This window comes from Grampus griseus, assembly GCF_964374135.1.
Source record: "Grampus griseus genome assembly, chromosome: 14".
Lineage (NCBI taxonomy): Eukaryota > Metazoa > Chordata > Mammalia > Artiodactyla > Delphinidae > Grampus > Grampus griseus.
In genome coordinates this window covers 85,353,350-85,369,507 of record NC_139008.1, presented here as the reverse complement: position 1 = coordinate 85,369,507, position 16,158 = coordinate 85,353,350, and the positions used below count along the sequence as shown (strand labels likewise).

The 16,158-nt window shown below is 39.8% G+C and overlaps 1 protein-coding gene across 1 annotated transcript in view; it reads right to left on the bottom strand.

Annotated features, from left to right (window-relative positions):
* Positions 1 to 8,946: 8,946 nt before the first annotated feature.
* Positions 8,947 to 16,158, bottom strand: part of PHACTR3 (phosphatase and actin regulator 3) — a gene marked incomplete at its 5' end in the record, with an annotated part of 236,614 nt that continues 229,402 nt past the window's right edge. The window contains 4 exons of the mRNA XM_082671318.1: positions 8,947 to 9,256; positions 11,263 to 11,339; positions 13,147 to 13,287; positions 14,317 to 14,378. Of these exons, the coding sequence (XP_082527444.1) occupies positions 9,241 to 9,256; positions 11,263 to 11,339; positions 13,147 to 13,287; positions 14,317 to 14,378 (296 nt within the window). The 3' untranslated portion in view covers positions 8,947 to 9,240. The remainder of the gene's footprint in view (positions 9,257 to 11,262; positions 11,340 to 13,146; positions 13,288 to 14,316; positions 14,379 to 16,158) is intronic.

The window sequence follows — 16,158 nt, the reverse complement described above, 5'->3', positions numbered from 1 at the left end:
ACAACATTAAATGCACCAACATTCGAATTATAGGGGTTCCAGAAGAAGAAGAGAAAAAGAAAGGGACTGAGAAAATATTTGAAGAGATGATAGTTGAAAACTTCCCTAATATGGGAAAGGAAATAGTTAATCAAGTCCAGGAAGCACAGAGAGTCCCATACAGGATATATCCAAGGAGAAATATGCCAAGACACATATTAATCAAACTGTCAAAAATTAAATACAAAGAAAGCATATTAAAAGCAGCAAGGGAAAAACAACAAATAACACACAAGGGAATCCCCATAAGGTTAACAGCTGATCTCTCAGCAGAAACTCTGCAAGCCAGAAGACAGTAGCAGGACATACTGAAAGTGATGAAGGAGAAAAACCTGCAACCAAGATTACTCTACCCAGCAAGGATCTCATTCAGATTTGAGGGAGAAATTAAAACCTTTACAGACAAACAAAAGCTGAGAGAGTTCAACACCACCAAACCAGCTTTACAACAAATACTAAAGGAACTTCTCTAGGCAATAAACACAAGAGAAGGAAAAGACCTATAATAACGAACCCAAAACAATTTAGAAAATGGGAATAGAAACATACATATCGATAATTACCTAAAATGTAAATGGACTAAATGCTCCCACCAAAAGACACAGATTGCCTGAATGGATACAAAAACAAGACCCGTATATATGCTGTCTACAAGAGACCCACTTCAGACCTAGAGACACATACAGACTGAAAGTAAGGGGATGGAAAAAGATATTCCATGCAGAAGGAAACCAAAAGAAAGCTGGAGTAGCAATTCTCATATCAGACAAAATAGACTTTAAAATAAAGACTATTAGAAGAGACAAAGAAGGACACTACATAATGATCAAGGGATTGATCCAAGAAGAAGACACAACAATTGTAAATATTTATGCACCCAACATAGGAGCACCTCAATACATAAGGCAAATACTAACAGCCATAAAAGGGGAAATCCACAGTAACACATTCATAGTAGGGGACTTTAACACCCCACTTTCTCCAATGGACAGATCATCGAAAATGAAAATAAATAAGGAAACACAAGCTTTAAATGATACATTAAACAAGATGGACTTAATTGATATTTATAGGACATTCCATCCAAAAACAGAATACACATTTTTCTCAAGTGCTCATGGAACATTCTCCAGGACAGATCATATCTTGGGTCACAAGTCAAGCCTTGGTAAATTTAAGAAAATTGAAATTGTATCAAGTATCTTTTCCGACCACAACGCCATGAGACTAGATATCAATTACAGGAAAAGATCTATAAAAAATACAAACACATGGAGGCTAAACAATACACTACTTAATAATGGAGTGATCACTGAAGAAATCCAAGAGGAAATTAAAAAATACCTAGAAACAAATGACAATGGAGACACAATGACCCAAAACCTATGGGATGAGCAAAAGCAGTTCTAAGAGGGAAGTTTATAGCAATACAAGCCCACCTTAAGAAGCAGAAAACATCTCGAATAAACAACCTAACCTTGCACCTAAAGCAATTAGAAAAAGAAGAACAATAAAACCCCAAAGTTAGCAGAAGGAAAGAAATCATAAAAATCAGATCAGAAAGAAATGAAAAATAAAGGACACCATAGCAAAGATCAATAAAACTAAAAGCTGGTTCTTTGAGAAGATAAACAAAATAGATAAACCATTAGCCAGACTCATCAAGAAAAAAAGGGAGAAGACTCAAATCAATAGAATCAGAAATGAAAAGGAGAAGTAACAACTGACACTGCAGAAATACAAAAGATCATGAGAGATTACTACAAGCAACTCTATGCCAATAAAATGGACAACCTGGAAGAAATGGACAAATTCTTAGAAATGCACAACCTGCCAAGACTGAATCAGGAAGAAATAGAAAATATGAACAGACCAATCACAAGCACTGAAATTGAAACTGTGATTAAAAATCTTCCAACAAACAAAATCCCTGGACCGGATGGCTTCACAGGCGAATTCTATCAAACATTTAGAGAAGTGCTAACACCTGTCCTTCTCAAACTCTTCCAAAATATAGCAGAGGGAGGAACATTCCCAAATTCCTTCTACGAGGCCTCCATCACCTTGATACCAAAACCAGACAAGGATGTCACAAAGAAAGAAAACTACAGGTCAATATCACTGATGAACATAGATGCAAAAATCCTCAACAAAATACTAGCAAACAGAATCCAACAGCACATTAAAAGGATCATACAAAATGATCAAGTGGGGTTTATTCCAGGAATGCAAGGATCTTCAATATACGCAAATCTATCAATGTGATACACCATATTAACAAATTGAAGTAGAAAAACCATATGATAATCTCAATAGATGCAGAGAAAGCTTTCGACAAAATTCAACACCCATTTATGATAAAAACCCTGCAGAAAGTAGGCATAGAGGGAACTTTCCTCAACATAATAAGGGCCATATATGACAAGCCCACAGCCAACATCATCCTCAATGGTGAAAAACCATTTCACTAAGATCAGGAGCAAGACAAGGTTGCCCACTCTTACCACTCTTATTCAACATAGTTTTGGAAGTTTTAGCCACAGCAATCAGCCACAGCAATCAGGAAATAAAAGGAATCCAAATCGGAAAAGAAGAAGTAAAGCTGTCACTGTTTGCAGATGACATGATACTATACATAGAGAATCCTAAAGATGCTACCAGAAAACTACTAGAGCTAATCAATGAATTTGGTAAAGTAGCAGGATACAAAATTAATGCACAGAAATCTCTGGCATTCCTACACACTAATGATGAAAAATCTGAAAGCGAAATCAAGAAAACACTCCCATTTACGACTGCAACAAAAAGAATAAAATATCTAGGAATAAACCTACCTAAGGAGACAAAAGACCTGTATGCAGAAAATTATAAGACACTGATGAAAGCAATTAAAGATGATACAAATAGATGGAGAGATATACCATGTTCTTGGATTGGAAGAATCAACATTGTGAAAATGACTCTACTACCCAAAGCAATCTATAGATTCAGTGCAATCCCTATCAAACTACCACTGGCATTTTTCAGAGAACGAGAACAAAAAATTCCACAATTTGTATGGAAACACAAAAGACCCCGAATATCCAAAGGAATCTTGAGAATGAAAAACGGAGCTGGAGGAATCAGGGTCCCTGACTTCAGACTATACTACAAAGCTACAGTAGTCAAGACAGTATGGTACTGGCACAAAAACAGAAAGATAGATCAATGGAACAGGATAGAAAGCCCAGAGATAAACCCATGCACATATGGTCACCTTATCTTTGATAAAGGAGGCAGGAATGTACAGTGGAGAAAGGACAGCCTCTTCAATAAGTGGTGCTGGGAAAACTGGACAGGTACATGTAAAAGTATGAGATTAGATCACTCCCTAACACCATACACAAAAATAAGCTCAAAATGGATTAAAGACCTAAATGTAAGGCCAGAAACTATCAAACTCTTAGAGGAAAACATAGGCAGGATACTCTATGACATAAATCACAGCAAGGTCCTTTTTGACCCACCTCCTAGAGAAATGGAAATAAAAACGAAAATAAACAAATGGGACCTAATGAAACTTCAAAGCTTTTGCACAGCAAAGGAAACCATAAACAAGACCAAAAGACAACCCTCAGAATGGGAGAAAATATTTGCAAATGAAGCAACTGACAAAGGATTAATCTCCAAAATTTACAAGCAGCTCATGCAGCTCAGTATCAAAAAAACAACCCAATCCAAAAATGGGCAGAAGACCTAAATAGACATTTCTCCAAAGAAGATATACAGACTGCCAACAAACACATGAAAGAATGCTCAACATCATTAATCATTAGAGAAATGCAAATCAAAACTACAATGAGATATCATCTCACACTGATCAGAATGGCCATCATCAACAAATCTAGAAACAATAAATGCTGGAGAGGGTGTGGAGAAAAGGGAACACTCTTGCACTGCTGGTGGGAATGTGAATTGGTTCAGCCACTATGGAGAACAGTATGGAGGTTCCTTAAAAAACTACAAATAGAACTACCATATGACCCAGCAATCCCACTACTGGGCATATACCCTGAGAAAACCAAAATTCAAAACGAGTCATGTATACCAAAATGTTCATTGCAGCTCTATTTACAATAGCCCGGAGATAGAAACAACCTAAGTGCCCATCATCGGATGAATGGATAAAGAAGATGTGGCACATATATACAATGGAATATTACACAGCCATAAAAAGAAACGAAATTGAGCTATTTGTAATGAGGTGGATAGACCTAGAGTCTGTCATACAGAGTGAAGTAAGTCAGAAAGAGAAAGGCAAATAGCGTATGCGAACACATATATATGGAATTTAAGGAAAAAATATGTCATGAAGAACCTAGGGGTAAGACAGGAATAAAGACACAGACCTACTGGAGAACGGACTTGAGGATATGGGGAGTGGGAAGGGTGAGCTCTGACAGGGCGAGAGAGAGGCATGGACATATATACACTAACAAACGTAAGGTAGATAGCTAGTGGGAAGCAGCCACATGGCACAGGGATATCGGCTCGGTGCTTTGTGACCGCCTGGAGGGGTGGGATAGGGAGGGTGGGAGGGAGGGAGACGCAAGAGGGAAGAGATATGGGAACATATGTATATGTATAACTGATTCACTTTGTTATACAGCAGAAACTAACACACCATTGTAAAGCAATTATACCCCAATAAAGATGTTAAAAAAAACCCCACAAAAATAAATACACACAGACACACACACACACAAAGAAAGAACCAGTACAACTCAAATGAGCCAACAATAAGACATTTGCATGGAAAATTAATGTCACAATGTTGTACAAATACACAACTCCTTGAATGCCTAAAGTGAAGAAGACTGAGAATGTCAAGTGCTAGCATGGATATGGAATAATGGAACTCTCATTCATTGTTAATGGGAATGCAAGGTGGTGCAGCCACCTTGGAAAACAATTTAACATGTATTAAAAACTTAAACATATATTTAGCATATATCCCAGAAATCCCACTCTAGATAATAAAAAAAAAAGTAACAATTCTTAGCTTGCAGACCATTAAAAAAAAAAAAAAAGTCAGATTTGGTCTGTGGGCTGTAGTCTGCAAGACCCCTAGTTTAGAAGAAACATTTTGAAGATCAGATCTCTGTTCTTTACTACAAAATTTATTCCTCAATTTATCTTACTATAGTGATTTAAATCAATTTTGCATTAGTAGATGTTAATGATTATGTTAAATAACTAATATAGCTAACATTTCTTGATTTTCCTATTGCAAACATACTAAAAAATAAATAAGCATTGTTGCTAATGACTTATACGTCTTACCTGGATCACAATTTAACACGATGTTGGTGCAGGTTTACGACACTTCAATTAAATGGAGCTGTACAATGGTTAACTGTTCCAGAAGAACACATGGGAAGGGTCACGGAAGAGAGAAAAAATTTTGCAGCATTAGTATAGCCAGGCAGAAACTTAAATACTAAACTACAGACATCACTACAGAGACTTAAATGCCACCCAATCCTGATTCCATAGATGCCCAGCACATCCTTGAGGGGGCAGTAGACTGTGGTTTTCGTCTAGCATTTAATTCTTCCTTAAACTGGCAGTCTAGGGTGACGAATTCTGCTGTCTCTCACCTCAGGGCCTAGGGTGAAGCTCTCCAAGTTGCTAGAGATATTTCTTCAGCCATTCCATCAGCACCACCTAATAACAGTTAACCCAGTCAGAGTTATCATACGTGAGTTCATATTTATGTCTAGGTTCATTAACATATTGAATTAAAATGTAAGCATGGAAGAATCATAAGTGCTATGAATAAACACCTAAAATAGAAGTCTGAGCAATGTAAAAATTGGAGCAAACTGTTAGGTCCTTCCTGACAGGAAGGACCTGAAGTCAGTTTGACTTTCCGTAAGTTCAGCTGTTTATGAGCATCTTCTGAGATGTTTCTTTCACATGAAAAACTCTGAAAAAAAATTCTGGAAAAAAAACTGGGTATATGGGTATTGGAATAATGTGAGACTAGTAATTTTAACAGTATAATTAGAATTTTGCATTTCTGCACTTTGCTATTGAAGAACTGTGGATATGTAGCTAAAAACTGACTTTCAAACTTCCAATATATATTAGAATAAATTTAGACTTGTAATTACCATATATTTCCACACGGTGGACCTCTTGATGTTAGGTGTTTTTTAATCCATTTCTATTGTCCAAAAATTACATAATTTTAAAGGCTCTTTAAAATTTTTGAAATGTACTTTTTTTACAAAGTCACACAATGTACTGTTCTCCCTATCACACTGGCTTAAAACCTGATGCTTCGAAACGCGATTCAATTTCCTGTCACAAAATTACCAGTTAAGTTTTTAAAGTCTTTTAAACTCCTTAAAAGCAATTTCTTTAATGACTTAATTTTGTTTACTTTGTCATTTTATTTTGTTAAAATAAAAATAAGTTATAAAGTCAATGCACAAAAACCTCATTAACGACTACTACTAGTAGCACTCATGAAGAATTCTTATAATTCAGATACTATATCTGATTGTTATGAATAAGAAAGCAGAATTGTTTTCTCTAAGTCTTCAGGCTCCTAAGAATATAAACTTCCTCTTCAAATTTATACAGCATATTTAAATTCATATACATATGCATGTATATCACCAGTACCATGTGATTTATTAATTGCTTTTTAATTTTGTTCCTCCAACTAACTAGGATGAGAGAGATTTGAGATGCCATGTCATATACTTATTTAGTGCAGGATTCCATACACTTAGTAGGTGCAGAGTAAATACACATACTTGATTCACAGTTTTAGGTTATCTCATCCTCTGTAATACCTGCTAAGAACATGAAATATGGAAATACAATTTAGGGAAAGAGTTTATGATTAATAAAAATACAGTGATAGAAGTTAGATACCATTGCAAATATTTTGATTACAATGAAAATGTCTTCTGGTTTTATGATATCTTAGAACCCTTGAGTCTGGACCAAACCAAAAAACCCTGCTTTGGATATCTTGTATTTTATCGTAAATTTTTAATTTTATTTATCTATTAGTTATGGGTCTTTACTTGGGCAAAAAACCCTGAACATGTGTCCCATCTATCAGACTATCTCTGACTATAGCTGCAGTTTAGTTATTTTCTAAGCACGGATCCTTTTTGCTTCGGGGGCCAGAATGATTTCTAGAATAAGGGAAACTTTTTCCTTTCTTTGCTTCACAGTAAGCAGTTATATGGATATTTCTAGGTGATGGAGATTGAAATCTTATTTTTACACAGTCTGGCTCCAATTAATATTTTAAATTGAATAAAATATAAAATAGGGAGCTAGTATGTACTTAAAATAGAAAATAAGTATTTTGGGGGTTGACTGGCCACAAGTAACAGCTTATGTATAAAAGAGTACACACATATATATATTAAATATACAATATATATACATACACATAAATGCTTATAAAATTAAGGGATTGGCTTCTCATTAGAAAGGATTTAGATATCATTTCATAGACACAGAAACTGAGGCTCAGAGAAGTCAAGCGATTCACAGAAGGTTACACAGCAAGTAAGAGGTAGAGCTGGAATTTTTCTACCATACAGTGATTTCTTATAAAAGACCCCAATTCCACAAACTGACAGTATGTTTGCTAGCATCTAGGACTGATCGCAAGTCCCTTAGGACAAAGTGCTACCACAAGGGTTGAGCAGTTTCCACGGGCGCCTGACCTACTGCAGCCTTGAAGCAGCAGAACAGGAAAAGTCAAGGAGAGCAATGAGGTAGCTTGAGCAGTGAGAAGTCACAGGCGAGGTTCGGCAGCTCCAGGGCTACCTGGCAACCACACCCGCGGTGGACAGACCTTGCCGGGCACTGTGCTGGCACTTCAGCCACTGTCCCTCCTTTATCTCATTTAGAGATTACAGTAGTGTTGTGTGTGTGAGAGAGAGAAAGAGAGTCTGGGATGGGGCGGGGCGGGGCCGGGAGGGGGTGGGAGAGCTTCCTGAAGAGGAAATAAATACCTTGCTGAATGGCACAGAGCTGGGATTTCGGCACAGGTTCAGCAAGATCCCAAAGCCCTTATCCAAGCACTGTGCTCCCTGCCTCGATGGACCAGGAGGGAGGGCTCATTTTCACGAGGATGCTTACTCGAAGGCCAAGTAAAAATGTATTTCAGGGAACATTTATTTTTATTTAACTTACTTTCCCCCTTTGTGCCAATATTACCTTTTACATTTGTGCCAGGGTAAGTTTCCTCTTTATGATCTCCACTCCAGCTAAACCTTTGTCTCTTGTAACAGAGTTTTTAATAATGTTTGCAAATATGAAATTAAAAATACTCTTAAAGAGGGCATAATTTTCCTTTTGGTAGAATTTTTCAACAAGTTATTACTTATTTCTAGGTTCATTACTGAATGATACATAAACTTAAATTGACTTGAAAAGGATAATTCGATTTTCTAAGGCACAAACCACGTATACTAACAGAATTTACAAAACAAAACGCACGAGAAGTTTGAATTCTCCTTTATGTGTTTGGCTTCTGATGGCTCAAAAGTAATAAAATTGGACTCGTTTCACATCCTGTTCTAAAAAATCTCTCACCCCAACCCCAAGAAACTGTAACACCCAGGTTAATTTCCTGCAATGAGTAGTCATTTAATTAAAGAACAAAATTAACAGGAATGAAAATGTTGCAGCTGCATTTTTTGTTAGACATTATATAAAAAAAGAATAATACAGTAAGTCATTTTGTATGACACGAACTTAAAGAGTTCTCAAATTAACTGTGATCAGAATAAAAACGTCTTTTCCACACGGTACTGAAGACACTGCGTACACGTCCCTCGGTCGGAGCCTCGGCGCGGCAACCCTGCACACGCACGCGGCCGTCCCTGGTCACACCGCAGAACTGCAAAACAAGGCGGGAAGGCAAACAACAGTTTTCTTCTGGTCGAGTTACTTGGGGTCTTTACTGACCCCAGCAGTTCACACTCCTCAGACACCAGAGAGTGAAGAGTGTCCTCTGCTGGTCCTCTTACAGGTGAGTGTGGCCAAGATTTCACCTGTGTGGGTCCTGCTCCTCGCACAAACACAGCAGGGAGTCGTGAGCTGAACTTCAGGAAAGTTCCCTGATGAATGTTCAGTGTTGGTATCAAAAAATTAAACACAATTCTTCTCAGAAGAAAATCTCTATGGCCTGTGGAATCTAGAAATTACAAAAAGACAAAGCACTTAAGGTTATACATTTCTAAGTTAAAATTGCCAAAACCTTCCACAAATAATTCTGTTGCTATAAAAGCTTTGCGCAGGTCCAACGGGTAAAACGTGAGGATGGACCTGCCTGGATTAAAGTAGTGTAAAGCCTCAGACGGCGCCCACTGCTCGGGCCCCAGCCATAACCCAAGAGGAATCAGATGCTGAATTCTTAAGCCTGCCTAAAACTTAGTTTGAAAAATGCTAGGTAAGCCCTTGAAGTACACAGAAAGAGCAGAGCTTTGCTAAATCAGTAGAAATAATGAATTGATTAATACAACAAATTATTGGACATTACAGTAGTAGAGTTATAGTTTTGTTCTTGTAGAGTTGATAATGTGTTTGTGGCAATGTTTAACGCACTTAAGAAAATCTCATGTGACTAAAAATATTGTTCTCACTTTTAAAAGTTGACATTGAATTCTAAAATGTGTTGGTATAAAAATCATATTTCAGGGACTTCCCTAGTGGTCCAGTGGTTAAGACTCCATGCTTCCAATGCAGGAGTTGTGGGTGTGATCCCAGGTCAGGGAACTAAGATCCCACATGCCACACAGTACGGCCAAAAAAAAAAAAAAAAAAAATCGTATTTCCTGTTGTCTAAGTTTTGGGCTCACTCTTAAAATTCTGTCCTGTAAGAAAGCTATCAAGGACTTATGAGAAAAAAATACATATCTTTAGTAAACATCTCTTTTAATAATGTATAATGAAAAAATGTATTAAATATTTTGAAACTACCATACATAGAATATGTAGTAATTATATCTTTTTTTAACACAGAATTGAACATTAAAAATAACTCTGAATGTTTTACAGAGAACGTTTATTTCCTGAACATTTTTTAGTGTTTTGAACACTCAGAAGTAAGGTGATTTATTCCTGCCCAAAAGTATGCCAGTCATGGGGGGGCAACAAATCTTTTTAAACAAACTATTTACTTGTTTCATTTTTTTCCTGCTCTTCCAACCTCCTCTTCCTCCCTTGATATATACAAAGTAAAACTATCGTATAGGAGGGAATTCTGTGTGCCTGGCTTCTCTTCTACAGCCACAGTGGCTCACAGAGTGATCTTTTAAATAACAGGTGCAGTGGCCACTTTGTGAGGAACAGAAAAGGAAAGGAATCCATTGTTTTAGTTTAAGCAGTATCTCCGTTCAGGGTTTCCTTTCTCTTTGTATGTGCGGCCTGAGCATCTCTAGACCAAGGGAGAAACGACAGAGCAGCTGGCACAGTTGAAGGCACGTGGCATCACAGGCAGCCTCTTTAGGATTAAAGGGATGTGAGAACTTCATCGTGACTTGTCACGGCCGTGGACAAGAAGGGGAAACGCTGGAAGGATATGCAGCCAACGAGCACTTCAGCATCAGCAAGACACCCTGTGCCACTTTTGTTTATGGTCACGTGGACAGAGAGTATATCCCCCTTGTGTGAAAAGTCTTGATTATGGAAGAATCAGTCAATATATCCCCACTGGAATATAAGCTCCATGAAGACCGGACCCTCCATTACCTTATTTATAGTTGCATTCTCAGCACCAAGAATGGCACATAGTGATACTCAAATATTTGCTGAGGAAACAAATTATAAATGTTTATATATATAAATCAGGGAGTTCTATCAACTAGGGAGTTCTGAATATTAGAGAAGGGGAATTAAACATATAGGCAACGTACATTCAGTGCTTTGCGACTAATTTCCTTAAATATACATTAACCACTTAAATAAAACAACGACCTGTGTAATACTGTTCTACATACCACCTTTCACCAAGCCCTGTAAGAAACCACGGGAATGAACAGCACTTTCAATTGAGTTGCATTCTGTCTGTTCAAGACAGTTCTCTGCAGAAATACTGAATTTTTTTTACCTGAACACACAGTGCTTTCTGACATTTTTTTCTTTTTAAATAAATACCATGTTATGTAAGTATCATGAAATCCACACAAACAGAAATCTGACCTTGTCAGATGCTTGCTTGACGCATGTACCTCCATTTCATTACTTTTGTATTCATTCAGTTCTTTACGAATTGCTGCCTGGAATTTAAAAACTGCACATTATTTTTCAGGACATTAAAAAGTTAACGCAGGAAATGAGTATCATGGTTATGGATTGACAGCCATTCCTAATACTTGCTGGCTTTTGTTATTCTGTGATAGATTAAAAAAAACCTTTTGTTCAGCATTTAGACGTTTACCTACTCATTTTTATAGTCCTACCAAGCTAGTGCATAGCTGGTATTCTGGAAGGGTTTAGTGAATTTATTTGCTGTGCTGGAGTAGGACGATATCCACCCTCCCCCCGCCCCACCCCCGCATGGCACAGCATAGATGGATCAAGCACATGCCTAGGGCACTTATAACGTCGGAACCTCGAAATGATGGGTGAAGTTCAGCTTTTGGTGAACTTACTTGGAATTCAGCAATTAGATAACCTAGAAACAAGTTATTCTAACTTCAGAATACATTTTTGTTTTGTGTCATTTGAGAAATAACCTTGCCGTTACATGTGGGTGAGATGTGCATCTCAGTCTTTTCAGGGCCTCTCATCTGGCCCTCCTCCAGCTTCCCAAACCCACTTTCATTGTGTGCTTCTCTCAGATAAACCCTCCAGGACCAGGCCAGACAAAAACATCAGACACAGCCTCCGGGGCAAGGAAAGGCTTTGCGTCAAGTATGTAGGGACGTACTACTCCCAGCTCTGCTGCCAAAGATGCCTGAATTCTCCCTTCACGGCTGGGAGATGCTCCTCTGAGCACATCCAACACAGGCAACAGAGAGGGTCAGTCCGACTACAGCCTGTCCGTGTTTCTCCAAGTGCCCGCAATGCTTACGTGCATTCACTTATAACCTCACGGACTCACACTCAGCATATGAAGAACGAGGAACAATTAGCAAAGTCAGCAAACTCATTGGCTGAACGTATTATGTTCCTCTTCCGAAAGGCTTTAAGAGTTCTGAAAATCACTAGAGGCGGGAAGGTAGGAGAGACTGTGTAGACAGACGCTCCTGGGTTTAAGTTCTGCCAGTCGATAGCACCTGACCCCAGACAAGCCTTACCTGTCCCAGCGTCTCCTGGCACCTGTTCAATGGCACCTCTACGGGGATAATTACAACACCTCTCTCTTTGGGATCTTTTGGAGAATTAAATGAAACAATAGCTGGCAGGCTGGGCTCAGTACAGGGCAGCGTGAGGGCTCGGTGGGTGTTAATTTCCTCTGCTTCACCCCTCAGCCTCTGCCCCACCGCCTCCTTGCTCTCCCCGCCCCTCTGACCAGGAGGTCCCCAGAGACACCTCAAACCGGACCGGCCCAGGACAGAGCCCAGAGCTGCCTCCCTCTACATGGGGGAGGGTCTCCTGAGGGCCTCTCGCCTCTCCTCCCTTCCTCATCCCCACTGCGGCTCACTGTTTCAAACAATGCCATCCAGCTCTTTTTTGCCAGCCTTGCCTATTCTGAGTTGTGCCCCAGATCGGAGCTTATCAACTTCACATTCTGGACACCTGGGGCTGGATCAGTCTCTGTGCGGGCCGTCCTGTGTACTTCCGGGTGGTAGGCTGCATCCCTGGGCTCCACTCAACAGACGCCAGTAGCACCGCCCCACTGGTGACAACCAAAAATGTCCCCAGACGTTGCCAAATGTCCCTAAGGGCAAAACCATCCCCTGGTTGAAAACAAGACCCGAAATCTGGGTTGTATTTGTGAAAGCAACATCTGGTCAGGCTCAGCCTTGACTGCAACAGCTGACGGCGCCCACTGTCTAAGAATAAACTCCCTGGCATGACACGATTTGCCCTTCTTTCATACATGCACCCCCGGCCAGTGCAGACAGGTCTGTTCTGCACCTTATCTGCTGCCGACAGTCTTGTCCAGGGCTTGTCTGCCCGCCTGTCGTAGTCCTGTGCTTTCGCCACCTCCACGTAGTCACTGAATCGTATCAGAATTTTTCTGTCTCTCAGTTCATCAACCGTGGGTCTCTGATTCAGCTAAAATAAAAGATAACCATAGTTAGGTCTCACATGCCAAACTAGCTTTCCTAAAGTACTCTGAACAAACAGTACCCTTGTACAAATAAATATAAAAGTCTGAAACTGTGAAATATAATCCTAATGCAAAAAAAATCTCTAATGGGAAGGGCTTAAATTATACACTCTTAAATTACAGCCTCCTCCCCTTAACATATCCCATCAGGAGCACTCACACCCCAGGAGGCTAGCGGCGCCCTGTTCACAGCACAGCTCAAGGAAAGGCTGATGAATTAACTTAGGAAAAATTTCACAGCAGCAGCTGCTTCTTTTCAACTGTCATTAGGCAGGATTTTACCAAAAAAGCTTCTGATAAAGTTGAAATGCTAAATACTACTACTAGTGCTCATAACTCAAGCTCAGGAAGGATATTCTATTAACTTCAAGCAAGACAAGATTTCATTATTATTATTATTATTACAGAACATAGTAGGAAAGGATAACACCAGATCACTTGAATTTAGAGATAGTCAGGGCTTTAAAAGGAGATCAAAGTTCATAGACTTGCTACCTATGTTGGCCATAGTACGTTTTGACTTAACTATCTGAGCCCCAGATACAAACCCTTGAGGCTAATAAAGTTTTCTGCAGTCAGGAGCTTCTAGACAAGTGAAAGGTAACCGACACACTGATATCCAGGCACGCTTTCCTTAAGCACTGTGTAAGGAGCTCGAATAAATGAAGAGCATGCCCAGTCAACGTCTGACTTCCTGGAAACAGATGGAAATGTCATCTGGGCTGCACGGCCACGCCACGCTCTCTGGTGCTAGGTAAGGACATCGTCCACAGGCATGTCGGTCACGCGGGACGTGGCAAAAGGCACTGCTTTTCGAGCATCTGGTAAGTGAGTTCACTGTTACCCCAGAAACCATCACTCGTTATCACAGAGCAAGGCCCTGTATCGCCCATCCCTGCTGCTACAGAAGCAGCTTTTCTCTATCCACCTTTTCCCCCTTAATATTCAGGACACAGGTGCTTAAATGATAGTACCTTTCTTGTCAATCTCTGCTTGATTTCTCTTCTTTCTTCCTGCTCTGTCTGATCATTCCTTTCTGTGAAAGATTAAAACAAAAAAAAAAAAAAAGGAAAAGAAAAGAAAAGAAGCAGGTTGAGACTTTCTTCTTTTTAGCAGGGAGGTGTCCTCAAGATCTGCATACTTCTGGAAGCTAAAGATGTAACACAAAGGACACCTGGTAGGTGACACTTTTCTCCACATCACAGTTTGTTTTATCTCTGCTTTGCCAATTGCTGCTCAGAAGATTATGGTCTCACTGTCCACAGAAACACTTGTAGAAGGGAAGCTTTGCCATTGTCACAGCCTGGTTCTCCTGGACCCTTCTCTGTGTCAGAAATAACCGCACAGATTGACGCTGGGCATTTATTTGCGGGAGAAACAGGAAGAGGCTCTCTCTCCTAATCAAATATCATCTCTCTCTCTGTATATTTACATTTAGGAACACAGACAGCAGACAAAAATAGTTTTACTAGGACAAGTTACATATATACTCATACATATATATATACATATATATATATGAATGATTGCATATTAATAGGACTGTCACTGCTTTTTTTCTTCCCCCTTTTCCACGTAATAGGTACACCTACTTTCAGCCAACCAGCATAAGGTAAGGAACATTCTCTTCAGATTCTGGGCAGCATGTGCCTGCTTGGAATTCATATTTTCAGGGTGTATTTCAAATCCAAACATATCCAGGAACCCAGCTGACTCTCCACTGCAGAAGCAAGATGCATGACCTGCCGTTTAAAGGGCCCTTAGTCTTTCACCAAAATTGGCTTTGCCTGGGGAGTGTGGCTATTAACATGCAAGCCGTGCTCACACCTACACTTGGGAGCTAAAAATGGAACAGAATGCTGAGATGTAGCGTAGAACGTACGCTCTGCCCTGGGATACCAGATAATGGATGTCCTATTTCTGGCTCTCTCTGTTGCTAAATAAAGCCTCAGGTCCCTGGAGGGGGCCCAGAATTCCTCTCCTAGAAAAGGGATCTCATCTGTCAGCTCTCCTGGAAACACCGCCAGGTCTGAGAAAGGAAAATCCTGCGACTTGCAGTTAACATGAGCTCACATTACCTGCCTTTATCTAAAACATTTCAAACATTTGTGCATTTGGGGGATTTGGTATATGGGCGTTTAACATACTAGCCATTGTACTTTTCAGTAGTTTTCTTTAAAAAGGATTCATCTCGCATCTGGGTGTTTTAGAAAAGGAAACCAAACCCTGTTATGTTCCTGCTTCTTAATCCATGTGAAAAACCAGAAGAAACCACAGTTATAAGCGCTAATCAGAAAGCTGATAATACAGTTAGAAAAAACTGTGAAAGTACCACATAGAAGGCCAACCATGAGGGATTTAAATGATGATATGAAACGAATTCTTCAGATGTCTTAAAAACAGGCCATGAAAAAATCCCAAGTACAGCCTCCATGTGAAAACACTGAAGCAAGATCAGATCTTTCTGTTTTTTAACTCGTGAACAACACATCAGCTTCATTACGAGTTCATATGAGCTTCAGAGAGCTGAGCTTTGGGTGCCCGGCGGGGTCCCTCTCAGGGCCAGGCGCTCGGTGGGGCACCAACTCCAAGACGTCCTTCCTCAGAGCCTAAGCCACAGATTCTCTGAGCTCCCCTCAGCGATGGGTTTGTGGATCTCTTATTCTCAGACCCAGAAAGCCCGGTGCCTTATACAAAACAAGGGAGCCATGATCGGAGTTTCCACACCCAGATTTACTGGGAATAGTGCCGGTAGCTTGGACAGTCACACATGTGTCCCCTGTAAACAGTCAGAGATGCACCGCTGCTCCTAAGGC